Genomic DNA, 26,598 nt, shown 5'->3' on the forward strand with positions numbered 1-26,598 from the left:
TTGGCGCATAGTTCACACTTTGTTCTTCTCCGATCGCACTCAACCCGACCCGGGCATGTATCAGTCCTCACCACCCTCAGACCGTGTAGGCGATGTGCGTGACTCTGTCCATCCTTCATATGGACCATCATGACCCAGGTGATGTGTGTACAAGTCATTGTACGCACAGTTGGCATTGCATCGTCAATATTATCGCGTCGGTCCGAGTACGAGCTTCTCCGCTCCCGCTCCCGCGGCTGCTGCTTCGGGACGGCGCCGCGGATCGACTTCAACGGACCTCTGAGTGGGAGGTTCGGCCCGGGCCCGCCCTCCTGCGGCCAGGCTGGGTGCACCCGGTACCTGTGGGCTGGGGACAGCCAAGTATGATCGGCGTCGGACCGCGATAGGCCCGATAGTGGGACCATTGTTGGAGCCCGGGATATCGGGATGTGAGCCGTCTCCGGGCGTGTTTTGCGTGGTCACGTAGCTATGTCTCCACGTAGCCTGCGGCTTCTGTGAGTCAAACCACGCTTGTCAGGCGAGCCAGCAGCATCACGAGGGCGAGGAGCCGACGACGAAGGCACAGAGACAGCGCCAACGCCAGCGGAAGCAGGGATCGCACCGGAAGCCACCCGTCAAGTTCACAGACGCTAACCGAGAGAATGGTGACAAGAAAGGGGGGACTCCGAACGGCCGAGCATGCCCTCGCATGCCGGACAATTAGGTAGGTCATAGACCTCCCCCCTCCCGATGAACGTGGTTCAGGGTGGGTGTTCTGTTCATAAGTCATAAGGCTACTTACTTGTAACCACGATCGATGCGAGGACGCAAGTCCACCAAACTCGGCCATTCCAACGGCCAGACCGCTCGCTTAAGGCTGATTGGCTAGACGAGCGGTCTACCTCCAACGGGGCTGACTGGCACAACGAGGAGAGGTCATCCGGATGTGGCGGGACGCCGCCGGGCACCTGGTTGCTCTCCTCCGCCAGACAGCCCCTCCCGACGGGGACGCCACCACCCTCGCCCAGGGATCTACAATGCTGTCTTAAGGTCCGACAGGTTCGGCACCGGGCACCGCCTCGGTATACAAAATGCGCCTGCGGGCGGACCCTTACAGATCACAGATCACGCTTGTCAGGGATGGGCATGGCATGTGTTGCGAGGCTGGTGAGCTTTCTGGCCGTCAGATTCGGCTCTACCGTCCGGTGTGAAAGGATTGTTGGATCGGCTGGTTTATCAAGTAAAGAGGAGATAGGAGAGTTAGGTAGGAAGGTGAAACTGGAGACTCCCGCCACTTCGCTCGGCGCGAAAGCAACGGGCTCCGCATCCCGCGAAAACTTCACCGCCCCCCGGGCGAAGAATCGTGCGAAAGCATCGCGTCGATGGAGCTGCAGCACCCTTCCGACCTCAGCGCGTACGAGCTCGAGCGGCTCGACAACATCAAGCGCAACGCGGCCGTGCTTGCCTCGCTTGGCCTGGCCGACGGGAGTGGGCTCGGGAGCTCTCCAAGCGCTCGGCCGATCAAGCGGCGCAAGCCAGCTCAGGTGAGGCCTCTGGCGGCGCCCGAGCGGCGCAGCTCGCGGCTCGTCGACGGCGCCAAGGCCCCAGACTTTTACATCGCAAACGAGACGGCGAACGGCAGAGTCACGGTTGGCGGGGACGCGAGGGCGCTCCAGCAGGCCACGCAAACCGCCACCGCCGCCGCTGGCGCAGATTCGATGGACCCGCTCACCCTGTTTGGGCTCGGCGCGATGCCCGAGGGGGAGGACGACCTGCTGGAGAGCGAGCGCGCCGCCTTCGCGAGCCTGCGCGACGCAAAGCGGGCCAAGGCGAGCGAGCTCGGCATCGAGGGCTACAAGATCGCACAGCACCGCTCGCTGGCCGAGGTGGTGCGGCGGTGCCCGACGGAGGTCGAGGCACTCCGCGCTTGCTGGGGCTTTGGCGGCTCGGGCGTCCGCGTCGACAAGTACGGCGCGATGTTTCTGGAGGCGCTGATGCCACACGTCCCGCGGCTCCGGCGGGCCCACGCGGCTGCAAAGGCGGAGTACGAGGCGGCGGAGGAGGCGAAGGGGTCGGAAGAGGGGGAGGCGGGCGGCGACGGGGCGGAGGGCGGCGGCGGGGAGGCGGGGGAGGGGAGGGGAGGGGCCGACTCGGTGGCGGCGGCGGCGAGGCCGTTTGGGCAGATGCCCTCGAGCGCGAGCGAGCTGCTTCCGGGCGAGGCTGCCGTGACGAGGCTTTAATTGGATTTCTTTAATCAATTTAATCTTTAATTAATTTAGGCGAGGCTGCCGTGTACGAGGCGCTCATCGCCGCGACGCACGCCAGGGCGGAGGAGCTCGGCGAAGGCTACGTCTGGAGCATCGCACCGGCGCGGTCCGTGTGCGAGATGGTGCGGCGCGCGCCAGCGAGCATGGAGGAGCTGCGGTCCGTGTGGGGGTTTGGCGGAAAGGGGTTGCGCGCACAGCGGCATGGCGCGCCGCTCCTCGTGGGACGGCTTGCCCGGCGTGACACGGTTGGCTGAGCGTGAGGGGCAGCGGTAGGCGACTTCCTCCTAACGGCGCTGGCGCCGCACCTGCCATCGCTCCGGGCGCTGCACTCTGCGGCGGGCGTGGCGGCGGGCGAGGCGGCGGGCGAGGCGGCGGGCGAGGCGGCGGCGCATTTGTCGGTCGCCGTCTCCGGCCCGGAGGTCTCGCGCCCTGAGAGGGAGGGCAGCTCCGTGGGGCAGCGCCGCGTGCGCGCGACACCGGAGGCGGCCTCCGGGCAGCGGGAGAGCAAGTGGCGGCGCGGCAACAAGCACGCGGCGAGCGCTTGGGACGCGGCGTTGTCGGCGATGCAGTCGGTCGACCCGGACGACGGCGAGGTGGCGGCGGTGGCGGCGGCGGCGGAGGAGGAGGAGGAGGGAGGCGCCCGCAAGGTGAGGGGGCGGGGCACACCGGGCTCAAAGCCCAGAGCGGTTGACTGCGATTCGCGGCGGACGACGCGCGCGGCGAGCAAGAAGTGCAAGTCGAGGGTGTGACGACGCTGTCGGCGGCGGCGGAAGACCGGAGAGCTGCACGGTTACGCCGGGCCGGCGCTTACGGGCCTACGTTCTTTTTACGGGGCGGTATCGTATGTGTTCGTTGACGGGGCGGCGAGGTCTATGCGAGCGTGGGAGCCCGGCGCGGCCGGTGGAAACGCTGAGAAGTATGTTGGCTTTTAGTACATGGGTCACTAATACGTAATGGAGGTACCCACATACGGTGTACCACACCTCTTGACCTTCGTACCCACACCAAGGTACTCCGCATGCCATGATGCCACAATACTGTCGCGCTTTTGTGTGTGAGGTTGAGCTTGAGGTGGCCGCGGCCGCGCGGGATGCAAGCTACGCGCCATGCACGCGCCATGGGAAACGGCATGCATCACTCCCGGGTGCACAAACGCTGCGCACGGCCGCACCGAACGCCCAAAGGACTCGGGCCCGCCCGCTTGTGTGTTCCCACTGGCGCTTCACCTCTCGCATCATTCCATGGCGGAAATTGCTCCCGACGGCGCTGGCTGCGATGCGGCCGCGGTCGCTGGCAGCACGCCCGCGGCGGGCTCGGGCGCAGCAGCCTCGTCGGTCGAGGACGGCAGCGAGCCAGGGGCGAGTGGCGCGGCGGGGCTGCCGTCGACGCCTGCGGCGTGCCTGGGCTGGGTGGCTGGAGCGGGCGCCGCAAATGCAGGCGCAGCCCCCGCATCGCTCGAGCTCTGCCCCGGCTCGGAAGGGCGCGCCTCGCCCGGTTCGGTCCGCTGGCGCTTCGACGCCTCCGCCTGCAGGGTGGGGCCGGCCTGTCTGGCGTGAGCGGGGTGCGGGCCAGCCCGGGCGCTTTGCCGGGCGCCGCTCGCGCCTGCGCGTCCTCGGCCGCGCACCGCTGCAGGTGGCTCTTGAGCGAGTCGGTGAAGCCTCTGAAGCCCAGCGTGTTGAGCACCGCTAGCAGATCCGCCTCGGTCACCGCGTCGCGGCCCTCGCGCGCCACGCGCTGCCGGGCCTCGCTGACGAGCAGGCTGAGGAACTCGCCTGTACAGACCTGGACCGCCTCGACGGCGTCCTCCGACAGGGCCGCCCGCGGCTCAGTGCTGATGGTGTGCGCCATGACGTGGCGCACGCCGCGGATGGGAAGAGACATCGATGGCTCGCTGGCGAGGCACTCCCACGCCTCACGGGGTCCCCCCTTGCCCGGGGGGGCGAGGGAACCCGAGAGGCGAGCCTCGCCTCCGCAGAGCCGAAGGACGCACGCGGAGCTCGCCCCCCGAGCGCCGCCTTTATCACGCGAGCGCGGCTCGCTTCCTGCTGCTATGGACACCTCGTCGCCTCGGCGCGAGCCCGCCGGCCGCGAGCCCAGCTCAGATCCGCCGGGAGGCGCGCTGGCGCCCTGCCCTCCTGCAGCATGCGGAGGACATCGAGCTTTCCAAACTGCCGCAAGAGAACAGACTCCTCCACCGTCCCCGACGCCGCCAATCGATAATGAAAGCAGGGACGTGTCTGCCCCGGGCGATGAATTCGCCCAAGGACCTGCTTGTCCTCCATTGGGTTCCACTGCGGCGAGAGAAGTAGCAGGTGGTTGGCGCCGACGAGAGTGAGGCCAGCCGCGAGTGACGTGCTTAGGAGTGCGACACGGCACGACGAGGAGAGGTCGTTGAGCAAGCTGCACAGCCGATCACGCCGCGCTGCCTTAATGCTGCCGTTGATGACGACAACGGCATGTGTCCCATACTTATGCCGCAGCCACGCGCGGAGCAGCTCAAGAGGGGCCTGCTCGAACGACGCGACGACAGCTCGCTCGTTCATCTCTAGGATACCCTCGAGTAGCCTCGCCGCAACCTGTAGCTTGCCGGACAGCAAGAGGCGATTGCCTGGCGCGCGTGGCCAGATTTTGACCTCCATCGCGAGCGACGGTCTGGCCTCCGCCTTTGAGCGCAGAGACTGCAGCTCGCTGCAACCCGTCCGCAGCAAGAGGTGGTTGAAGAACATGCTCGTCCCGTTGCCACCCGAGCCATCCGGAAGTTTGTTGGGGATGAGGCAGCAAATCTGGGCGCAGCACTCGCACTTGGTGAGCCCACTGGAGGCGAGGTCCACGGGCGTGTAGTTGTGCGTCTTGAAGTGCGTGCAGAGCGACTTGGCTGTCTTGAAGTCTCGGGCGCAGATGGAGCAAGAGAAGGTTTGGCGAGGTGGGTTGGTGTTGGAGCTGCTGGCGGCTTGCGATCCCCCCGCCTGCTCCGCCACGTTCCCCTCCTCGCTCTCTCCTCCGACGTCCTCGTCGGACGGTTCTTCGTCGTCGTCGTGGCCACTGTAAGGCGGCGGGGGCTTGCTTCCATCGCGGCGCTTGAGGCGCTGGGAGATGGGCCCCTCGTCGATGTCGACGTCGCCCTCCGAGGTGGACTCATCCGTCGTGGTGTCGACATGCTCTGGAGGCGCAGGAAGGGCGTCTAGGAAGGCCGCACCGGCGTCTGCCGGATCGGCGTCGGCGCCGTCGTCCGCCGGGGCGATGGCGGGTTCGTGGTCGTCGCCCGTGCCCTGCTCGCCGTCGTCGGACGCCTGTCCTTGCGGTGGCGGCGGTGGCGATGGCGGCGGCGAGATCGAGCCACCTGGATCCGGTCCGGACTCGGGCGGCGGCGGCGGTGGTGGCGAGTCTGCGGCGTTGAGCTCTAGTACTTCGCGCTCGGCGTCGGCGAGGCGTTGTCCGGCGGCGAGGGCTTCGTCGTCGGTCGTCGCCTCGTCGAGGGCAGACGATGCGTTGTGCTTCTTAGCAAGGGCTTCCTCCTCCGCCGCCTTGTCGAGGGCAGTCGATGCGGCGCGCTTCTTGTCACGCTTCTTGCCAGCGGTGGCGTCGGCGTAGGACAAAGGGTCCGACGTGTCGTCGTGGTGTGTCTTCAGCACCTTGGACGAGCCCTTGGGATCGCCCGCACCTCCGAAGGTCGTCCGCGCTTTGCCGCTGGGCGGGGAGGCGTCGCCCTTGGCAGCAGCGTCCGCGAGTGGTGAGCGAGGGCGGACGAGCGAGCCAGATTCTTGTGTCGGTGCCGGGCGGACGACGCCGAAGTAAGTCGGGGCGAAGAGGTTGGCCGGGAACGCGTCGCCGCCGGGGGGTGGCGGTGGGGAGGGCGGCGCTGGCGGCGGCGGCGAGGGAGGAGGAGGAGGGGGCGGCGAGGGGGGCGGTGGTGGCGGCGGTGGCGGTGGCGACGACGGTGGCACCGGCGGCGGCGACGGCGGGGCCGATGCTGTCTGGCAGTCGAGAGGCGGTTCGAACCGGCGCTTGCGCCTCGGCGGCCGGTCGATGGGGGAGGATGTCGATGGATCGAGCTCTTCGATGCTGGCGCCGTCGCCGGGCGAGGTCGAGGGCGATGCAGCCGACGATGACGCAGTGGCGCCGTTGCCGGTTGCCGTCGAGGACGACGCAGCAGATGACGACGCAGCGGCGCCGTTGCCGTTGCCTGGCTGGGCGTAGGTGGTGACCGTGCCGGGGCTCAGGACGACGGGTTGGAGAAGGACGCCGGGATGGGCTGGCGTTGCCTCCCCTTCAAACGGGTACCAGAAGTCGAGTAGGATCTGGGTCGAGGTCGGGATTGGGTAGTGCACGTTGATGTGGGCGAGCGCCTCTTGGATGTCGCGGTACTTCTTGTGGCGCGCCCTCGAGCCCCCGACGGCGCCGTGCGCTGCGCAGAGGTCCCACGTGGAAAAGACGCCCCAACCAGACCCTGGAACGTAGAGCGCGTAGTACCAAGGCTTGGGCGCGGCGGAGACGCTGTGTAAAATGAACAGGGAAGCGAAAATGCCGTTTTTGGTGTAAGCCGCCATGAGGCCGGCGAGTAAGAGATCTCCCGGGAGCTTTGCCATCACCAGTCCCAGCGGGTCGGAGAGGTCCCAGAGGCCGCCCGCCGACGAGGCGTCGCGCGAGAAGAGACTGGTGATGGTCTCGTTTGCGGGCGTGCCGCCAACGAAGATGTCCATGTCGGAGTTGTTGGGGACGGGCGACGCCAGAACGGCGCCTCCTCGTCCTGGTGCTCGACTGCCTTCGGTACCGGTCGGCCCGGGTCCCGGCAGGAGCGAGTCGTCGGACGGGTAGAAGATGCGCTCGGAGTCAATGAACTTGTACAACTCGTGGCTCCGAGAGGGCCGCACCTCGCACAGCCCAACCAGGCCCCCGCCCAGCGGGGTAGTTTCCTGGCTACTGGTCGGGCTGTGGTCGGTGCGGTTGGCTCCGGCTCTGCCAGTCGTCGAGGGCAATGTGAAAGACGGTTGTGCCGCCCCCGCCCCCTCATCCGAGGGGACCCCACCGGCGTTGTGGACACTGTGAGGGACAGGCTGCCTTGTGGCTGCCTTTGGTCCGACACAGAGCCATTCTGCACGGTGCCAGGTGGGTGGGACGGTCGAGGTAGTCGGCGCCGGACCTGTGCAGCGGGTAGAAAACACGCTAGACACGCTAGGCACACTAGACTCGTCACGCGACACAGACACAAAAGACAGGACACGAGACGAGGTAGCCTCGGCAGCAGCCGTGGCGGAAGCCGTGGCGGAAGCCGTGGCGGAAGCCGTGGCGGAAGCCGTGGCGGAAGCCGTGGCGGAAGCCGTGGCGGAAGCCGTGGCGGAAGCCGTGGCGGAAGCCGTGGCGGCAGCCGAGGCTGGCTCGGGAGCCGCGGCGGCAGCCGTCGGGTGCTCGACGATAGCTTGGACCGGCTCGACCGCGCTGCAGATGTTTGAAGCGGGTCGAGCTGGCAGCTCTTGGAGCGTCGAGCCGAGGAGTGGGTGTCGGACAGCGCCGACGTGGGACTCCGCTGTCGCGGCGTCCACGGGGCGCAGAGCACGCGTGCTCTGCGCGAGTGCGAGCGCAGGATCGCTCAGGATCAGCAGCACGGCGGCCGCGAGCCGAAGAGGCCCGACAGCCGACATGCCAGCTGAAGTAAGGACTAATTAGTTGTTTTTGTGTTGCCTTCGTTGTTAACTAGAGTGAGGCCCTTGACGGGCCCCGCCCCCAATGGGGCGGGGTTGAATGGGCTAGCGCTGGCGTGGCGTTGACATGAGCACAAAGTTGCTAATGTGCGTGGACGAACAAACACAGAGTAGGGTTGAAATCGTCCACGTAAGGCTTAGGGAGTGCTTGGGGTGGCCTCAGGCATCCCCAAGGGAGTCGCAGCGGTGCCCCATAAGCAGCTTAGCGATTGTCGAACCTCGAAGCGCGTTCGTTTGAAGAAAGGCACACGGTACTATCGGGCCACCGGAGAGTCACCGGTAAACTTCGACACTTTGAGGGGTGATAGCATGCATTATTGTGGCATATCATGTCACATAAGGTCGAGCTTGACCGCAGAAGCATCAAGAAGCGGATACTCCAGCTCGACTGTGCCGGCAAACTGCCTCCTCACGCCGGCCGGCTGCCAGCAGCCGTCGCGGCCCGTGGCGTGCTCCAGAGAGGGAGAGAGGTCGAGTCCGCATGGCTCAGGCCGGCCAGAAGGTGTGTGGCGACGGCACCGTGGCAGGAGTGCGGAGAAGAGCTCGCCGAACGCGAGCAGCGGAAGGCCGAAGTGTGCCAGCGCGAGAGCCTCGCGAACGGGTGCAGAAGGAGCTCGCCGTGACACGATGCCGGGCGGTGGTGGTGCTCTGGCGGCTGTGCACAGTGGGAAAGGTCAGGCTGCAACAGCGTAGCACGATGGTAGTGCCCCGCTGCAGCCTGGCCTGACATGCACAGGGCGAACAGAGACCTTGCTATCGCCTGGCGCTCGTCTGGGCAAACTTTGACCGCCGCCCGGCTCGCCACGAGCACGCAGCGACAAAATGATGACCGTGTCGAAGTTGAGGCTGGTCGAGAGGAAGAGGCTGCCGTGCGAGCCGGCAACTGGCTGGCTCGGCGTGAACGGCCGGCGGCGACTTTTTGCCGAAGAGCGTGCCTGCCGAAGAGCGAGTCTGACTCAAAGTGCACGGAGTGGGTGCCTCCGACCGTCGGGAAGAGTCCGATGGGTGCCAGGAGGATCCAGAGAGCGATGAAGGCGCAAATTGCGCCGCCGAAAGCGGCGGTAGAGGCCAGGACGTGCGCGTGGGCCGGTCGGGCCACGTCCCGGGGCGAGCGATCGAGGGCCGCGGGGCTCGCCCCGCCGGCCGAGCGGTGCGAACGGCCGGTCGCCCGCTTCGGGTTGGACCCGCCGGGCGGTCCGGCGGCGGATTGCATGGCCGGGCGGGCCTCCGGGAGGCAGGCGGGGCCGTGACAGGGGCAGGGCAGAAAATCCCATTCGGAGAGCGTGTAGCGCGACCCCTCTGCTACTTTCAATGATAGGGATAGTACAAACCCAATGGTCCTCTGCGAGCGGTCCTTCGTTGCAGTCGCACACACGCACACGCCACGCCGCACCGCGCGCCCGCCCACCGCCCCGCCCAGGCGGGAAAGAGATGAGGAGATGGGACAGCAAAGGAGGAGTACGAGCACGTATGGGAGGGTTCAGTAATGCGCCACGCTGCCCGGCGTTTCTCACTTTCCGGGACAGCCCCGCCCTTTTGAGGCGGGAGAGTGACGGCTACCCCGTACGCGCCTGTTGCTCTACCCCGACGCCGACCGCCCGCTCCCCCCTCCTCGTTCCCGCCTCGAACTCTCCGGACCCCGACAAGCCGCTCGCCGTTATGGGCCTCTGCCCCGCACGCTCCCGCCCCTTTTGCCCCTCACACACACCCAGGCCCGACATGCACATACAAGACAAACCCGGCGTCCTGCTCTCAAAAGAAAAGAAAAAATGGGAAGGAGGAGACCAGCGGGGGAGACTCCCCGCCTATGCAACACCCCAGAGAGGGGCTGCCATCGCCGAAGCTGTGCCTAATGTATTTTTTTGCCCCACACACGACGGAGAGACTCTTTGCCGCCTCTCTTGGCTGATTTTGACCTCACTCATCAGAGGGTCCCGGCTGAGCGCTGGGGGAGAGTGAGAGGATGAGAGTGTAGCGCTGTAGAGATCCAAAAAAAGATAGGCTAGCGCTGGATGGAGAGCGCTGGAGCGCGCTGACCGCTGTAGAGCTCTACATCCGGCGCGGGACAGACTGCGTGCGTTGTAGAGCGATGTAGACGGAAGACGCGAATTCACAGTGAATTGACAGTGAATTCACTAAGTAAATCGCGCTCTACATGCGCTCTACAGCGCTCGCGAGTTTTGGCATCCCTAGAGCTAGACCCCTACTGGGCAGCCTCGAGGGCGAGCGACACGGCAGCCGCTTCTCCCGCGCGCTACTCGCTCGTGGCGGCGCCATGCCTGACCCTTCCCAAGCTGCTACGAACGAACGAGTCCGGAGCCTGACTGACGCTGAGCGCGGCGGGGCCGCACCGGCCGGGCGAGGCTGACTGACCAGGCAGCCTCCCCCGCGTCTGCGCCAGCGCCAGGCTGGTTCGGGAGAAAAACTACTACAACTGTATGTGGAGTCTGTGGCACCTCCGCGACACCCTCCCTGGCAGCTGAGAGCCCCGAACCCTGGGATTCGGCGTTAGTCAAAGGTGCTGGCGCGACATGATTTCAGCCTTTCCGCGATTTCGGCCCGCCGCTGACGCGCGCAGTCGCATGCAGCTGCTGGGCACGGACGGCGCCGGCCTTCCCATTGTACTAATTCGCAACTATGACGGAAAACGGGGCGACACCCTCGCTTCCGACGTCGAGAAGGCGCTCGGGATCCACATGGTGCACCAGGACCCGCAGCGGAACATCAGCGGGTGCGGTGGTGCGGCGCAGACCGATGCGCCGTCCGACAAGTACCAGATCATCAAGGGCATCATCAACTACGAGTTTGTGCACGGCGAAGAGTATGTGGACAGCTGCAAGGCGCTCGATATGGCGGGTCGCGATTTTGTCGCGAACGCGCTCTCCCTCATCGAGCCCCACCTGTGCGAGGCGTCGACTCTCGCCGCACTGCCCGCCCTCGACGCGCTGCCGACGACCGCCAGGCCGCTCGGCAAGGACTCGGTCGACAAGGACTCGAAGCCAAGCCGCGTCGAGACGCAGGTCCTCTCGTACCCGGCCGGTACGGCTGAGGTAGGCTACCACCCGCACGTCGACAAGACGGGCACGCGCTGGGTCGCCCTCGCCAGCCTCGGCACCGCGCCGTGCGACTTCTTCTGGGACATCGCACGCCCGGACAAGCAGCGCAGGAGCTGCGCCGCCGGCTCTTCAGGGTTCAACGCCGGCTCCTGCGAGCGGTGGGACCCGGACGCGGCGTCGCGGCATGGCAGCAAGGGGCGGCCGACCAAGCTCAAGGGCGGCAAGGCCGCCGATCGCGTGCCGTGCCGCAGCTGCCGAACGGTGACGATGGCGCCCGGCGACGTGCTCGTCTTTTGCGGCGAGCCCTTCTCCTCCCGCGTCGTGCATGGCGTGGACTCGGTCGGCGCGTCCGACCCGCTGCGCGAGGCCGCGGTGAACGCCGCCGGGCTGGGATGGCTCCGCGGCCGGCGCATCTCTTTGCTGGCGCGCGGCGCGAACCACCGCGAGCGCATCGTCGAGTCGGACCAGATGCACGAGCACTGCACCGCAGAATATCTCCAGAGGGTCCTGCCCGGCGAGATTCTCGCGAAAGAGCTGACGCGTGCGCGGCAACGCGCGCTGGGCGGCGGCGGCGGCGGCGGCGGCGGCGGGGGTGGCGGCGGCGGGGGTGGCGGCGGTCAATCGACCACGCTCTCGCCACCCGCAACGAGCAACAGCCCCTACCGGCGCGCGCCCGGAAAGCCCGCTTGCCTCCACGGCAAGAACTGCTACCGCAAGAACCCGGATCACTGGTTGGAATACGACCACCCCGCCGACCACCGGCGCCTCGCGCCGCCCGCCGCGCCGCCGCCGCCCGCCGTACCGCCGCCGCCCGCCACGCCGCCGGCGCCGCCGCCCGCCGCGCCGCCCACCAAGAAGCGCGCGCGGCCCGACGACGACGGGGCCTCGCCGCCGCCGCTGAGAGTGCCGGTCGCGCGGATCGACCAGGCGAAGGAGCTCTTGGCGCTGCTGCGGACGACAGGGGAGGCGACCGAGCGCAGGCTGGCAGTTCGCGGGTCCTCCTTCTCTGGCGACCAGAAGCTGATGCAGTTCGCGAAAAAGGCGGCGGACCGCGACGACGTGGCGGCGGACCGCACGCCTGGCCGGTCGAGGCGGCAGCGGTGCGGCAATTGTGGGTTGCTCGCGACGGAGCACACGCGATCGAGCCGGGGGCAAGGGGCGAGCGCGCACGCCGGAGAGAAGTACTACTCGTGCTCTGTGACGAGGAACTGCCACAACTTCTCCGATGACGAGAAGCGCCGGGTAGGACTGCGAGTGATGTGAAGGGCCGTGCCCGATAGAGCGCAGCCAAGACGAAGCCGCGTGGGGGGGCTTGGTCTTTCACCACGCAAGCAAAATGTACTCCAATACAGTTGTGTTGTTTTGCACACACACCACCCGCACTGGCACGTGGCCGTGGGGCACGGTGAAACATGCTAAAAGCTCCCTCCCGTCATAGCTCCCCCCTCCCCCCCCCTGGACGCCCCCGTGCGCCGTGGCCTAAATTCTGGGCAGGTTGTGGAGGACACGTGTCGACACGATCCCGGCGTGAACACGACGGATCCGCTCATGACAGTGGCACGCACCGCGCCGCGCCGCGTGCGACTGTCTCTTTGTTTGAAGTTAAAAAGTCGAATCAGAGCCGGGTGTCGGCGTTGTCCTCCAGTTTCCTCCTCTGGCCCCCCCGTCCGGGACCGCTCCGGGGACGCACGGCGGCAAACCCATCAAGCTGCTGTGCGGCCCCGGCATCGCCTCCCCTGGCTTAGCTCGAATGAGAGATATTGTGCACATGGTTAGTCTCTACAATATGTACTGACACTTTACCTCCCAGAGCTCGTCCCTGTCCGCCACGGCCATCCTCGGCCTCCGGAGGGCCCCCGGCCGCGGCGTGGTGCGGCGTCACAAATCCGACCACAGAGCACCGGGACGCGGTCGGGCGATCTGAGGCCCAACTAGGCGTATGCATTGCCTGGACCTATCAACAGCCGCCTGCGGCGCCGTGGTCAGGAGCTGCTGTTGGCCTTGCCAGTTTTTTCTTGCTGCGCGGCGTCCCGTCTCGCTCAGGAGCTGCGTTGCTTCGCCGCCGCCGCCGCCGCCTCCTCGGCCACCCTCGCCTCCGCCTCCGCGGCCGCCGCACGAGTTCAAAGATCCGATCATGCCGGACGACCTCCGCCTCGAGGCGCGCCTCTCTCGGCTCTCGCACGCCGCTCTGGTCAGCCTCGTCTGCGAGGCGTCGCGATCCAACCACGGCGTCGCCGCAACCTCAAACACCTGCCTCGCCCGCCACTCGCCGCTGCCCGACTGGGCGGTGAGGGACGTGCTGCTTGACCCGGACCTCATCGCCTGCGTGCTCTCTCACGTCCACGGCGGCTCAGCTGCCGCCCGCGTGTGCACTGCCTGGAGGACGGCGTGGGACACGACCGGCAGGCTCGTTTACGGGCTTGGCGGCGGCAGAGAAGCTGCCGGCCGGGCGTGCGGCGAGCTGCTTCGGCTGGTGAACAGATCCTCGCGGCGACCGCAGCAGCCCATCGACGACAATCGTACGCGCGTCGCAGGGCATCACGGCGGCATTGAGGCGCTCGTTGCGCTCGTCCGGCCCGGCCCGACAACCGCAACCATCACCAACCTGGCCTTGCGGGTGCTGCGGAGCCTTGCAAAGACGCCCGCAGTCCCCGAGCGCATCATCGAGGCGGGCGGCGTCCAAAACCTGATCGCCGTGCTGCGGCAAGTCACCTTCTTTCCAAACGACCCGTTCGAGAGCAAGCGGCTCGCGACGCAGTTGCTGGCGGCGTGCACATCCTTGCACCCGCCGGCCCGCGCGGCCGTCTGCGAGGCTCAAGGCATTCCGCAGCTCGCCAAGTTCGCGTTGCAGGCGCGAAGGCTCGTCGGTGAAGACACCTCCAGCGCGTGCGCGGCGGCGGCCGTCGCCGTGCTGCAGTGCGCAGCCAGCGTTTGTCGCACCGAGCCGCCCGATGACCTCTGCCTCTCCGTTTCGGTTCGCCTTGTGCAGTGCGACCCGCAGCTGCAGTTCACCGACGGCCCCTTCTCCAAGCTCACGTGGAAGCTGCTGGCGGCCGACGCGCTGCTCGCCCTGGCCGCTCTGTCGACGCCGGACATGGCTCCGCAGTGGAGGCGCGTGGGAGGCACGCAAGCCCTCGCAGCGCTCAGCTGCGACGATGCGGCGTGGGTCGATTGGAGCTCCCGCCTGAGGACCCCGAGCGGCGAGCCGAGACCAATCGCGGTCAAGCAGCTGGCGGACCGCGGCCTCGCAAACCTGGGCGTGCGGGCGACGCGCTCGACCCTCCGCTCTGTGCGGGTCGGGGCATGAGCGGCAGCGATCGATGACGGCACGGGGCCGCCGCCGCGGTGGGTGGCCGCCCCGTCCAAGAGAGAGGGGCAGGCGATGGACTTGCGGCAGCAGAGGAAGGATCCTCCAGCCTGTTTGATTCTATCCAGCGGCCGGGGAACCAGAGGGAGAGTGAAGTGGGCCGGAGTGTGAGGTGTGTGTGACTCACTGTGAGAGCACCGGACTCCGGACACCCACGTGGCGCTCGAGGGAAATCGGCATGCGAGGAGCGGGGCAGCGGGCGAGCGCCAGCAGGGCAAGCTGAAGCTCGCGTTCCAAGACCACATAAAGTATTGCTTTCGACACACACGAGTACTTGGAGTTATCGATACCCCCCCGGAGCCGGGAGGCCGGAGCAGCGAGGCCAGAGGCTTCTCGGTACACGTTTTCTTTCTTTCCTTCTCTCCATGCACACTCGCTGCAAAGCAATACAATTATAGTAGAAAACTTAGTAGTGCAAATAGACGTGGGAGGAAAGTGATGAGATTTGCTTGCGTGAGTGAGTGAGTATTCTTGATACGACCCACGACGGCACACCACCAGAGAGAAAGATTTTGAAAACCAACAAGAATTTTACAAAATTCCCTCACACAACACAGGGCACGGGACTGGCGCGCACTGGCACTAACACAGGTACATACCACGGGCGCCAACAAGAATTTTACAACAAAGCTCCCTCGCACGACACTGGGCACGGGATCACGACTCTCACAGTGATTGGGCTCGGCAGCTTGTTGGCTCACAGCCAATGAATTCGACGCGGTCGGCCTTGCGGAGAGAGGCTGCCAGCAAGTTGACGATCGCTGTGTACTTCATGGTGCCTCGGTGGGGCGGCTGACTCGGCCCATACAGGATGCCACGCGACTGCCTGAAGGGGAGGGGGGCGAGGCTAGAGCGCAGAGGCAGACTCAGCTGCTCTCTCCACGCCCCCCAGTCGACTCGCATCGGTTGCCTCCATGAACGGCGGAGCTATTCTCGCGTCCACACCACACCTACACCTGGCTCCAACGTGGACACGCCCATACACAGGAGAACACAACACAGGATTCCTACACACACTGCTGGGTGGGTGGGGGCAGGCACTAGGTCACGCATGGCATCGGAAGTTTTATCTAAAGGCATCTCTAGCAGCGCCGTTACGCATGCGGCATCCCCCCCCACCACACTTGCTTAGCCTATCATGACCGGCTCATGGTCGAGCTCTCGAAAGTTACAGATCCCGGACAAAACAGATTTTCGGCCCCCGTTACGTGACGCCCCGGTACAGATTTTGCCCCCGTTACGATGCAAAGTGGCGCCTACGGAGCGGCACTTGCAACCGTCTCATGCATGCACATGCTGGCTAGGCTGCGACCACCTGCCAGCTGCCGCACGCCTCATCTCACATCTGCGTGCTGTGACGGGTCGTAATGCGCATCTTTGCATGCAAGCGAGTGCAAGGTCACCGACGTCACGTCTGTCAGACTGTCACCGTGTCGTGTGTCAACGGTCTAACGGCAAACATTTTCTCTCGTCTCCGTGACCGAGTCGCGGCCCGCGGCGGGTGCGGGGTGGTGTGTGGGCGTAACAGATTTCGGGGCCCCCCGGTTACGAAAATCTGTTTTGTGTTTTGTCCGGGATCTGTATGTCGTGTGAGTTGGGATTACCTGCCGGACGAACGATACCGGTTGGAGGCGCACGACACACACGCCTGAGACTAACTATAGCGGTTAGAAGTCGGTTACACAGGTTAGTCAGCAGGTGTGGCGGTTTGAGGCCTTTTCCGTCCGCCCGTTTTGCAGGGTCCAAAGTAAATTCATATGAAAGTACTTTGAAAGTAAAGTCTTGCCACGTCTTTCCTGATATGGTGGTACGCATTTTTGCACACTAACCAACGTCATGGCCGTAATGAAAGTACTTTGAAAGTAAAGTAACGTCTTTCCCTGATATGGTGGTACCGTGGTACACTGGTACGCATTTGCACACTAACCAACGTCATGGCGGCCTGGTCGGGAGACTTGGCGCGCTTGAGATCGACTGGGCAGGGGCTGGAGGAGAGTGGCGGAACCCGGCCGTGGCCGCTCGGATGCCGGTCTGACGTCTGTCCGTCGCACCGTCGGTGTCTGGACACTGAAGTAGGACGGTCGAACAGTATCGTATGGACGGACCCCCAAAATCTCAACCAGAACCAGAGGACAGGACCCACACCGGCGACGAACGACCTGGTCGGTGACTCACAACCTATAGCCTGTGAGCAGTGTGTCGTCCAGCTGGTGTCGTCGTCCTGTGCCCGTCCCCGTGTGACCGTTCCGCGCTGTCTTCTGTCCTGGGTTGAGATGTTGGTTGAGATTTTGGAGATTTTCGGGGGGCAGCTGCCACCCGGACGCACCCCCAGGCTGAGGCGGTTACAGATAGGATCACGCGCGACCGCAATAAAATACAGGAGTAATGCCTCCCATCCACACACGGATCTGAACCCAGCCTGTCAACCACACGTCACCAAAGCGCCATGAACTCGTTCGCGCGGCGCGGCGTGGAGTCGAGTCCGTTCGTGCGAATGCTGAAGCGGAGCGGACGCACGCGGCAGCGCACCCTCGTCGCAGCGGTGCTGGGCACCTTCTTCTGCTTTGCCGCCTTTTTCCATCACTACGAGCAGATCAACGACGACTCGACCGTCTTCACGTGGTTCGGCATGCGATCGGACGGGCGGTGCGGCCGCGACTTTGGCATGGAGCACGTCAAGGAGATCACCTGCGGCAAGGGCGCCTGCTGCTCCTCCCACGGCTGGTGCGGCCACGGAGAGGAGTACTGCTCGGTCGCGCTCGGCTGCCAGAACGGCTGCTGGCCGGCAGACCCGAATGCACGGCCGGAGACGCCCGATGACGAGCCGGACGACCGCTACCGCCACCACATGATGGACGACGACGGCGGCCACTACCGCGACCGCGATAGGTACGATGACTACCGACACGGCGACTACCACCACGACGACTATCACCACAGGTGACTGCCTCTGCTCCCTTCCGGGCCTGGGCGGGAGAATTGGCCCACACGCGTTCGCCTCTTCCCACAGGTACGACGACATGCACCCCGACCACGACGAGCCCGACCACGAGGTTCCTGATCACGACGATCACGACGAGGGCTGAGGGCCGAAGGGGAGGGCGTGTCAGCGGTCTCTGGGGGTGGATTCGGCCGTGCAGTAGGTGGGCAGCTCTTCGAGCGGTGCTGCGGCCATGTCAGCGGACTCTCCCCGCAGTGTGTCGCTCCTCGATGGCGCCTCTGTTTGTAGCTCAGGGTGACAGGGAGCGCGAGAGCTTTGTGTGCCGTGAGTGCTCTCTCTGACTTCTTTACTTCGATCTTCAGTGTATGTACGGCTTAATGACTCTGTCGAAGAGAGAGAGATTGGAAACCAACAAGAAATCAGTTGTGTTGTCGACTCTTGTCGAAGAGCGAGGTCCGAGGAGAAGATATGACCTAAATGTCGTGTGACGACGATTGTACGTATCGGCTTCTATGGTTGCTGTCATCCGGATCCCCCCACACCTGCCCTTATTGTGAGTGAGCTTGTTAGGGTGCAGCACAAGAAGAAATACTCAGGCGGGTCTTCGCGCGAGGCTTGCTCGGCGCACCCCTGCCGCCTCTGACCAACCCCGCACTCGGGCCCACTCCAAGCCTCGAAAGCGCTGTCGAATTTCACGCACAGACGATGCTCGCACGGTTGCTCGGCCGTTGGTTCGACAGTGCGCTCGTCATTCTCGGCCGCCACCCGCCTCTGGCCCGCCGCCTGCTCGGCGCCCTCGTTGCTTACCTGCGCCTAACGCCAATTCGACTTGGCCAGCGCTCGCTGCTCGCCTTCTGCACGCGCTCGCTCCTTCCTACACTCCCGCCCTTTGACGACGCGGTCGTACCGCTCCGGGCGTGCGAAGCCGTCCGGCTCCGCTGCTTCCAGCTCGGCGGCTCGCACAAGGCAGACATTCTGTCTGAGTGGCTGCTGCTGACGGGAGTGTGGCAGCCCGCCCTCACGAGCTACCTGCTGCGCGCGCTCTCGCCGGGCGACACGCTCATCGACGTGGGCGCCAACACGGGCTACTTTGCGCTGCTGGGCGCCGCGAGGGTCGGTAGTCGTGGCAGCGTCGTCGCCGTCGAGGCCTGCCCGCGCACGCATGAGCGGCTGGTGGCGAACGTGGCACTCAACCCCGGGCTCACGGTCGAGGCGGTGCAGGCGGCCGCCGCGGACGCCGAGGGCGAGCTCACGCTCTACCAGCACAAGCGCGAGCCGCTGTACAACACGACGGTGGCCGGCGCGGGGGCAGGCGGCGTGGCGGCGGGCACCGATGTGTGGGCGCTGCTGCAGGGGAGCGGCGCGCTCGGCGCGCTCGGCGGAGCGGGCGCGAGCGGCGCCATGGGCGAGGTGTCGCGCCTGGCGGGCGGCGGCGTGTGGAGAGAGACGCGGGCACGCCGCTCCAGACGCTTCCAGAACAGCACCTCCAAAACAGCTCCCAGACTCCTCACGCGCTTCCCAAAGGGATCGGCACTGCGGACGTGTAGTAAGGCACGTCCTAGGCCCTCCCTGGACACGCCCTTCGCCGCGCCCCGAAAGGTGCGCGCCGCGCCGCTCGACGCGCTGCTCAGCGAGGAGCAGGTGCGCACTGCGCGGCTGCTCAAGGTGGACGTCGAGGGCGGGGAGTGGGCGGTGCTGCGCGGCGCGGCTGCGCTGCTGCGCGACGCACCGCCCACGCTCGAGGTGGTGGTCGAGGTGACGCCGCGGTGGCTCGCGCTGCAGGGGAGCAGCGTTCCCCAGCTGCTGCGCCACATGCGAGCCCTCGGCTTCTGGCCCTACCTCCTGGCGCACGACGACTACGAGATCCGAAGAGCGCTGCCGCCGCCGCCGCCGCCTCCGCCGCCCCGCCGGCTGCGCTCCGACGAGCTGCCCGCCGGCTGCGACCAGGCTGACCTCGTCTTCAGCCGCAGGGACGTCGAGGCTTTGGTCTGACATTAGAGAGAGATGGATTGCGCTGTGGAGGACATACAGTCGAGTCCGCCCCGAGCAAAAGAGCAGTTGCCGGGCCGGGGCTACAACTCCCGGGTCTGGCCGGCGCAAGCGCGCAACAGTGGAACGTAGTTTCTGGAGTACGTGGGTCCGTTATACTCGTAGTCGTACATGCAGGTTATATTCCCAACCCGCCTCTAGAGGCTCACGTGCATAGCCTCAAGAGGCAGAGCCTCCCCGCAGACGGCCAGCACGGCCACGACCGCCGCGGCCGCCGCTCCAAACTGCACTCCGACGTCTCTCCAGCCGACGGAGGCGTCCCGTGGCTGGGAGCGGAGCGCTGCCGTCGCCTGGTCGACAGCCCACGCCGCGGGGCACGCGGCGAGAAAAGTGCCGCATGCCGCCGCCGTTGCCACGAGCGCAGCCAGCGGCGCGCAGCGCAGGGCCCACGCCGCGGGAGCCTCTCCTCCTCGGCTGCGCGGCATGGAGACTCGCTCGGCGGCCAGGGCGATGGCGAGGACGGCGACTGCCGCGGCGGTGCCGCCGTGCGAGCGAGTGAGAGCGGGCAAGCACCAAGCAAACAGGACGCCCCACCGCCAAAGCGCGAAGGCGTGCCAAGCGACGAGAGGGCCCAAACGGCCGTCCCAGCCCCGCTCTCGCGCGGAGCGCGCCGCCGCAGCCAGCGCTGGCGCGAGCGCGGCGCACAGCAGCGTTTGGGCACCGAGCGCGCACCAGTCGATCCCAAGCGAAGCTCCGGAGGCTCCAAGCGACGCGCGAGCGGCGAGCCCTTGCGGCGGGTGCATCGGCCGCGCGATCTCGCTCCGCTCTGCCGTGAGCCAGAAGCTCGCCGCCGCGGAGATAGGCGACTCGCCGACCAGGTCTGCCAGCGTCGCGCCCCGCGCCAGCAGGACAAACGCACACGGGAGCAGCACGCCCGCCATTTGCAGCGCCGCCGCCGCCGCCGCCTCCAGCCAGGGGGTCGGAGGGCGGGCGCCCCGCTCCTCCGCGCCTCGCCTGAGGAGCCATCTTCGGCCGGGCGGAGGCCGGCTGCGGAAGGGGGGAGGCGCCGGCCGCGGCCTGCCCGCTGCGTCCGCCCGCCGCCCCTCCTCCACGCGCCGGCGAGCCTCGAGCACGGCGAGGAAGATTAAATGAATTAAAGATTGAATAATTAATTAAAGAAATCCAATTAAAGCCTCGAGTACGGCGAGGAAGGCGGCGGCGGAGGCGGCGACTAGAGACGGCTCGAGGAGGAGCGCCTGCTCGCGGGACACACGCCGGGTCACACGCCATGGAGGGGCGAGGCTCCTCTTGGGCGGCACGGCTCGAGGCGGGCGTGCCGAGCGGCGGTGCGACTCGTACGCGCGCCCGTGCCGGCTGTCCTCCTATTATTAGTAGTAATATCGGGTAATCTCGGGTAATCTCGACTCGTACGCGCGCCCGTGCCGGCTGGTCCGCCTTCTGGCCTCGCGGGCCTCGCCAGCTGCGCAAGCCTCGCCAGGCGCGGCTTAGGCGAGAGGCGAGCGCTCGGCCCGAAGGCCTACTGCCGGCGGGAGCAGGCGAGGGGGCGCCTCCGCTGCTGCGGCGGTACTTGTGACACCACCACACGGCTCGCGTGCGCCTCTCCGGCTGGCCGAGCGGAGAGAGAGAGCCGTATGCACGGACCGTCACTTCGATGTCCAGCCTCGCCAGCTGGCGCAGCGCCGCCGGCACCTCGAACGAGGCGACCCGATATGGCGCCCGCTCCGGCGCGGAGGCGCACCGGCGAGGGTACGGCGCGCAGGCCGACCGGTGGCTCGCTTTCGCGGCCTCCCTCGCCTTGGAGCCCGACGGGTCGCAAAGGTCTTGCGGGAAGGTGCCGAACGCGCCGATGAATGCGTTTAGCAGAGGTGTTGAGGTGCGCACGTCGACGAAATACGTGCTCACGTTGAGTCCGCACGCAGACTCATGAGGCGACCACGGGATCAACAGGTGTGAGCCGTTGTCGATCGGCGGCGCCCACCGCTCGAGCTGGTCGGCAGGTTGCACAGGGAGAAAGCCGCTGCCCGACGCAGAGTCACAGAAGCCGACCTCGAGCCCGCCGCCGCCGCGCATGTCAGGGAGAGCGGGACGGAGCAGCGAGCCGTCTTGGCTGGTAAACCAACTCGCCCGAACCGCCCAAGTGAAAAAAGAAAAATTCGAAAGCGGCCCTGATGTGAGGTTGCCAACTGCACTCCGAGTGCAAGTACGCCGCGCAGGCAAAGAGGTCGGACGGTCTCGGGCTAGCACCGCATCCGCAGCTGTGCGGTTTCGGGTGCGGCCGTCATAGAGTCGCCTCCACACGCGCGCATGCTGGGGACGCGCCCGCCCTCACGGCTCGCCGCCGATCTCCTCACGCCGCCGCCTGCTCGGCCAGCACCTCGGCGATGACCTCGCTCGGCTGCGCGCCAGAGAAGGCCACCGGCTCGCCGTTGCCGCTCGCCGGGTGCACGACGAAGAATGGGACGCCGCGCACGCCCTGCCGCGACCAGCCCGTCGCCTTGGCGTCCACCTCGCGCTGGAATGCGTCCGAGTGAAGCGCCTTGCCCGCGGCCTCGCCATCGAGGCCGCACGCGGCCGCGCACGCCACGAGCTCTTCGCGCCGCGAGAGGTCGCGGGCGTCCTCGAAGTAGGCTTTGAAGAGCGTCTCCATTAGTGGGTCGACCGTCTGCGGCTGCGTCGCCTTGCACCACTCGACGAGCCGGTGCGAGTCGCCCGTGCGGATGATGCGACGCTGCTTGTTGAAGCTGATGCCGACCTTGCCGGCGGCGCAGTCAAGCGGGTTGTCGGGCGCGTCGAAGCGCGCGACTGCCGCCGGCCCATACTTGGCCGTTAGGTGCTCCATCAGGTCCTCGCCTTCGGCCGGCGTGTTCCGGTTCAGGTAGAAAGGCTGCCAGTCGACGTCCAGCGCGACCTTGGCCGACAACGCGGCCGACTCGAGGTGGCGCTTGCCGACCCAGCACCAGGGTCATATGGTGTCCGAGATGAGCGTGACGCGCAGGGCGGCGGCGCGGGCAGCGGCGGCCATATACACGGGGGGACGTGTGTGTACCTCCGCGTGAAACAGCGGCCTGGGCCGGCGACAGCGGCCTCTCTCGGGCCGCCAATGGAATTCTTTTTCAGTGACCTGGTCGTCCAGTGAGCATTGTTTCGTTTCTTTCACTTGCGGCGCATGAAATTACTCGTGAGGAGCGTTACACGCCGATATCCGCGCGCGGGCCTCCTTCTCCCTCGAGCGACCCGTGAGGTGAGGCCAATCTCCAACATCGTCGGCAGCCGATGCCGACGCCGCAGATTCCCAGCTGTCCAAGCTGGGATTGCTCGGTCCTGGGCCAGGTCTGCACGGAGGGCTCCGGCTACACCTGCTGCGCCGCGGTCCTCCCTGAGCACGTCGGTGACTGCTCGGGAATGTGTTGGTTTGAAAACAGCGGCCTTCCCTCCGGAGAAGTCTGCTCCGCCTCGCCCGCAGTCCCACCGCCATTGTTGCCACAGCTATCGCCGCCGCCACCGCCTGCGCTGCCACCGCCGCCGCCGCCGCTGCTGCCGCCGCTAGCACCAGGGCAGATTCCCAGCTGTCCAAGCTGGGACTGCTCGGTCTTGGGCCAGGTCTGCACGGCGGGCTCCGGTTACACCTGCTGCGCCGCGGCGAACGTCCCTGAAGACTGCTCCGGAAGCATGTGTTGGTTTGACAACAGCGGCCTGCCCTCCGGAGAAGTCTGCTCCGCCTCGCCATGCTCAAATCACTGCCAGCTCAATACAACGATCATTATCGTCATGTCGGTGCTTGGGCTGCTGATCGCTATAGCGGGTATCCTAGTTTGCTTCTACATAGCGAGGAGGCGCAGAAGGCTCAGGCAGGTGGCACCACCCGGCTCGGCAGTGTCCCAACGCAAGGGGCCGAGGGGGAGGGGGGAGGGGGGGGGCTCTAGGGAGGAGATATGCCGGGCGCGTCTTCACTCGCCGCAGCCAAACGCGAGACACTCATCGCGATAGTACCTAGCGAGACAGACGAGCGAGGGTGACTTGAGTGTTTGGCCGCGTGCCACACTTAGCCCGCCGGGGAGCCGCGCACGGATTATCGTACTGCTTGTTCGGGCGGAGGCACGGCGTGCCGTCTTCCGAGGGGGAGCAGCAGAGCCAGTAGCCGTACCCACCCGTCATCACCACGCAGCCGCTCTTGCCGACGCACACGTTGCGCTCGCTTGGGCCGGGCGGGTTCAGGTTGGGGGGCGCGTCGGTGCACTCCCCGTCCTCGCAGGGCGAGAAGGAGCCGCAGTCGAGGGGCGCCGGCGGCGGCGCAGGCGGCGCGAGTAGCGCGATGGCGTTGACGTCGATCCAGCCTGGCGGGTCGAGCGGGACGACGCTCCCAAAGCCGCGGTTGCCCGTGTTTTCGACCAGCTCGGGCGGACCGCCGTTTGAAGGTTTGGTGGCCGATCACGATGTCGACGCGGCCGTTCCCAAAGACATTGCCCAGGGCGACCGCCCCGACCTGGGACCTGCGTGTGCCGGGGAAGACGTCGGTGCCGCCGTCGGCCAGGCCGAAGATGGACGGCTGCTCGGACGGCAGCCCGGACGCGAAGAGGAGGGCGCGTCCGCCGTCGGCGTTTGGCTCGTTCCACAGGACGTAGCAACCCTTTGTGCCGCCGAAGACGACGTCCGTGGCCGTCGCCGTCCACGTCGCCGATCGTGACGACGGACCTACAAGGGGGGCGTAGCAGCGCGCGGGAGTCAGGGCGGCGTTATGGGCGGTACGGGGAGGGGGGTGCACATACATTCCCTGAGTTCGGAGTGTGCGGTCGCGTGGAATTTGGTTGCTTTCATTCTTTCAATGGTTGCTCACCAGTTGGGGTATGGTGAAAGTTACGGGGCTCTAAGCGCGGTGTCTGCCGCCGTACGCACATGTACTCTGGGGCATGTACTGACGTATCATTGTACGAAATGACATTATGGAAAAACCACAGACGGAAACAAACCCGGACCGGTCCAGTCATGCACGGACAAAAATGGGGGCGCGAGGGTGTGCGGCCTGCGCTTCCCCAGAGATGCACTCACACCAGCTTGCTGGGCAAGCACTTGGCCGCCTCGGTCGAGATGGGGCAGTCCTTCTCCATGTCCACCGCGATGCCCTTCTTGTTGATGTCGGTGCGCTGCGGCGTCTGGTAGCGCGCGGTCGTGACAACGATGCCCGAGCCGTCCGACAGCGGCGAGACAGTCTGGATGACCGCTTTCCCAAAGGTCCTCGGCCCTGCGGCGGGGGAGGGGAGGTGTCGGGCGTCGGAAGTGCGACGGCGCCCGTCTCTCCCCCGCGGTCGCGCGCCAGAGCAGCCGATGAGCTTGGCCCGCCCGTTGTCCTGCAGCGCCGACGAGAGGATCTCGGACGCCGAGGCGGTGCGCGAGTCGACGAGCCTGCGGCGAGAAGGGAGCGAGCGCCGCGCGGCGTGAAGGGGTATGGCTCGCGGGGAGGCATCGGCGCGCCAGAGTGAGGCGCACAGGTAGAGGGGCGTCTCCGTGTCCATGCCTGCGGGACGTGTCGCGGACGTGTCACGGACATGTCGCGGGCGTGTCGCGAGGCGGTTCCGCGTGCGTGCCGTCGTCGTACGTCTCGTAGGTGACCACGTTGCGACGGTTGTCGGTCACGAACGTGATCGGCCGTCCCTTGGGCAGCAGCAGCCTGCGGGGAGGGGCCGGGCTCTAGAGGGGCGAGAGGCGGGCGGGAGGGGCGGGAGGCGGGCGGGAGGGCGAGAGGCGGCGCCGCGCGACGTCGACGCCGCCCGTAAAGTAGCCTCCGGTATTGCCGCGCAAGTCGAGCACCAGGGCCTGCGGACGGCCGCGCACCGCTCCTCAGCCGGGACGGGGCTCGCGGCGCGGCGGCGCGGCGGCAGCCCGAAGGAGGGGAAGTCCGCAGGGGCGGCGGCGCGCCGCAGGTCGCTTGGCGAGCACGTCGGCGAGGGCGGCCTTGACGTCGGCGGCTGTCGACCTGGAGGGGCGCAAGGGAGGCGTGAGGCGGCCTCGGGGCGGGTGGGCTGGGCGGCGCGGCTGTCTGCGGACGTCGAGAACTGCCGGATCGTGACGAAGCCGACGGGGACGCCTCCAAGTGTAGCCGAAGACTTTGTGACTGCGGCGAGCTTCACCTGCGGGGAGGGAGGCGCGGGCTCGGGACGCGGGCGCGGGCTCAGAGCAGTCGGAGGGGAGCCGAGAGGGAGGGAGAGAGGGGGGGAGAGAAGGGGGGGGGGGGGGGGGGGGAAGAAAAAGGGATAGAAGGAAAAAGGGAAAAAAAAAGGAAAAAAAAAAAGGGGGGGAAAAGATATTGATAGAAATGAGGGGGGGGGAAAGATCTTCCAAACAATTGTTGTTTTTGCCGGGGGGCCTTTTCCCTCTTTAAAAAAAAAAACCCTTTTTTTTTGGGTAAGGGGAGAGAGGGAACCCCCAGGCCCCAATTTTGGAGCCGGCGGCGCCGCGCACGTACTTGGACGCCTCCTCCGCAGACAGCCGCGTGCAGTCCTCCCCGTCCGCGTTCACGATCTCGTCGCCTGGCCGCACCCCGGCCCTGTCCGCCGGCCCACCCGGCACGACGTTGTTGATCGTCACGCGGTTCGACGGCTCCGTCTCGGTCTGAAGCTCGACGCCGATGCCGACGACGCCGCCCGTCGCGGTGGCGAAGACCGCGTCGTACGCCGACGGAGTGAGGAAGCGCGTGTACTTGTCGTCCAGCGCCGCCAGCATCGCCCGCACCTGGTCGTATGCGTCGACGCGCGAGTCGTACCGCTGCTTGAGCATCTTCTGCCGGACGGAGAACCAGTCCTGCCCCCCAAACTCGCGATCCACAAACTCGCGGTCCGTCACCCGCCACGCCTCAGCCACCAGCTTCTGCTCCTCGGTCAGCGGCTGCGACGCAAAGGCTGCAGCCGGGCCGAGCTGCGGGCCGACGTCTCCTCCGAGGAGCGACGAGGCGAGCAGCACCGAGGCAAGCGAGGAGGCCGCCGCGCGTGCGATCGGCGCCAGCGGTGGGGCATGTGGTGGTCTCGGAAGTCGCATTGGTGCTGTAGTGTGAGCGTGTCGGCTGGCTCTTCGGCAGGAGTCTGCAAGCGACTTCTGCGTGTGGAGGGGAAAGAATTCTCTTTTACGTGGTCGGGAGGGAGGCCATCCCGGCGGAGCAGCTTTCTTGTGTCTCTTATGCTCTTATCCTACTGTGAACGTGGAACAGAGTGAGACCACATACTCTGAGGGGAGGCGGGGCCCCTAGGGGGTACCCATGCGGGGGGAAGATGGGGTCCCATGGCCCGCC

At 66.5% G+C, this 26,598-nt stretch overlaps 9 protein-coding genes across 9 annotated transcripts; 5 read left to right on the forward strand and 4 right to left on the reverse strand.

Moving 5' to 3' along the window:
* Positions 1-1,361: 1,361 nt before the first annotated feature.
* On the forward strand, positions 1,362-2,500 carry EMIHUDRAFT_238262 (hypothetical protein; the record flags this gene model as incomplete). Its single annotated transcript, XM_005777225.1, has 3 exons — positions 1,362-1,982; positions 2,163-2,204; positions 2,279-2,500. 3 exons carry the CDS (start codon positions 1,362-1,364, stop codon positions 2,498-2,500), a joined length of 885 nt encoding a protein of 294 aa, XP_005777282.1.
* A 987-nt stretch (positions 2,501-3,487) lies between these two features.
* On the forward strand, positions 3,488-3,802 carry EMIHUDRAFT_315397 (hypothetical protein; the record flags this gene model as incomplete). Its single annotated transcript, XM_005777226.1, has 1 exon — positions 3,488-3,802. The coding sequence occupies one exon, from the start codon at positions 3,488-3,490 to the stop codon at positions 3,800-3,802; it is 315 nt and encodes a 104-aa protein (XP_005777283.1).
* A 67-nt stretch (positions 3,803-3,869) lies between these two features.
* EMIHUDRAFT_58243 (hypothetical protein) lies at positions 3,870-4,172 on the reverse strand (the record flags this gene model as incomplete). Its single annotated transcript, XM_005777227.1, has 1 exon — positions 3,870-4,172. A coding segment is annotated over one exon (303 nt), but the record flags the coding sequence as incomplete, so codon positions are not given.
* A 122-nt stretch (positions 4,173-4,294) lies between these two features.
* EMIHUDRAFT_238264 (hypothetical protein) lies at positions 4,295-9,158 on the reverse strand (the record flags this gene model as incomplete). The annotated part of the gene is made up of 8 exons (XM_005777228.1): positions 4,295-5,406; positions 5,443-5,515; positions 5,654-5,933; positions 6,246-7,202; positions 8,282-8,350; positions 8,465-8,535; positions 8,609-8,668; positions 8,862-9,158. 8 exons carry the CDS (start codon positions 9,156-9,158, stop codon positions 4,295-4,297), a joined length of 2,919 nt encoding a protein of 972 aa, XP_005777285.1.
* A 1,305-nt stretch (positions 9,159-10,463) lies between these two features.
* On the forward strand, positions 10,464-12,349 carry EMIHUDRAFT_457685 (hypothetical protein). The gene is made up of 3 exons (XM_005777229.1): positions 10,464-11,505; positions 11,929-12,101; positions 12,207-12,349. The coding sequence occupies exons 1-3, from the start codon at positions 10,477-10,479 to the stop codon at positions 12,262-12,264; spliced, it is 1,260 nt and encodes a 419-aa protein (XP_005777286.1). The 5' UTR covers positions 10,464-10,476; the 3' UTR covers positions 12,265-12,349.
* Positions 12,350-13,135: 786 nt separating this feature from the next.
* Positions 13,136-14,308, forward strand: EMIHUDRAFT_238266 (hypothetical protein; the record flags this gene model as incomplete). Its single annotated transcript, XM_005777230.1, has 1 exon — positions 13,136-14,308. One exon carries the CDS (start codon positions 13,136-13,138, stop codon positions 14,306-14,308), a length of 1,173 nt encoding a protein of 390 aa, XP_005777287.1.
* Positions 14,309-16,797: 2,489 nt separating this feature from the next.
* On the forward strand, positions 16,798-19,485 carry EMIHUDRAFT_469274 (hypothetical protein). Its single transcript, XM_005777231.1, has 4 exons — positions 16,798-17,308; positions 17,379-17,421; positions 18,012-18,719; positions 18,909-19,485. Exons 1-4 carry the CDS (start codon positions 16,815-16,817, stop codon positions 19,299-19,301), a joined length of 1,638 nt encoding a protein of 545 aa, XP_005777288.1. The 5' UTR covers positions 16,798-16,814; the 3' UTR covers positions 19,302-19,485.
* Positions 19,486-21,666: 2,181 nt separating this feature from the next.
* On the reverse strand, positions 21,667-22,285 carry EMIHUDRAFT_238270 (hypothetical protein; the record flags this gene model as incomplete). The annotated part of the gene is made up of 2 exons (XM_005777232.1): positions 21,667-22,203; positions 22,277-22,285. 2 exons carry the CDS (start codon positions 22,283-22,285, stop codon positions 21,667-21,669), a joined length of 546 nt encoding a protein of 181 aa, XP_005777289.1.
* Positions 22,286-24,361: 2,076 nt separating this feature from the next.
* Positions 24,362-26,348, reverse strand: EMIHUDRAFT_315400 (carboxyl-terminal processing protease; the record flags this gene model as incomplete). The annotated part of the gene is made up of 8 exons (XM_005777233.1): positions 24,362-24,558; positions 24,601-24,719; positions 24,804-24,831; positions 24,927-24,984; positions 25,074-25,130; positions 25,254-25,290; positions 25,362-25,484; positions 25,738-26,348. 8 exons carry the CDS (start codon positions 26,346-26,348, stop codon positions 24,362-24,364), a joined length of 1,230 nt encoding a protein of 409 aa, XP_005777290.1.
* Positions 26,349-26,598: the final 250 nt, after the last annotated feature.

Source organism: Emiliania huxleyi (genome assembly GCF_000372725.1).
Source record: "Emiliania huxleyi CCMP1516 unplaced genomic scaffold EMIHUscaffold_264, whole genome shotgun sequence".
Classification (NCBI taxonomy): domain Eukaryota; phylum Haptophyta; order Isochrysidales; family Noelaerhabdaceae; genus Emiliania; species Emiliania huxleyi.

What these genes read in the sequence shown, in the direction of transcription:
- EMIHUDRAFT_457685 (XM_005777229.1), top strand. Translation starts at nt 10,477, where the DNA reads ATGATTTCAGCCTTTCCGCGATTTCGGCCCGCCGCTGACGCGCGCAGT. An exon ending in CCGCAGAATATCTCCAGAGG is followed by an intron (nt 11,506 to 11,928) that starts GTCCTGCCCGGC and finishes CGGATCGACCAG; the next exon opens with GCGAAGGAGCTCTTGGCGCT. An exon ending in GGCCGGTCGAGGCGGCAGCG is followed by an intron (nt 12,102 to 12,206) that starts GTGCGGCAATTG and finishes CTCTGTGACGAG; the next exon opens with GAACTGCCACAACTTCTCCG.
- EMIHUDRAFT_469274 (XM_005777231.1), top strand. Translation starts at nt 16,815, where the DNA reads ATGAACTCGTTCGCGCGGCGCGGCGTGGAGTCGAGTCCGTTCGTGCGA. An exon ending in CACGACGACTATCACCACAG is followed by an intron (nt 17,309 to 17,378) that starts GTGACTGCCTCT and finishes CTCTTCCCACAG; the next exon opens with GTACGACGACATGCACCCCG. An exon ending in ACGACGAGCCCGACCACGAG is followed by an intron (nt 17,422 to 18,011) that starts GTTCCTGATCAC and finishes TTTCACGCACAG; the next exon opens with ACGATGCTCGCACGGTTGCT.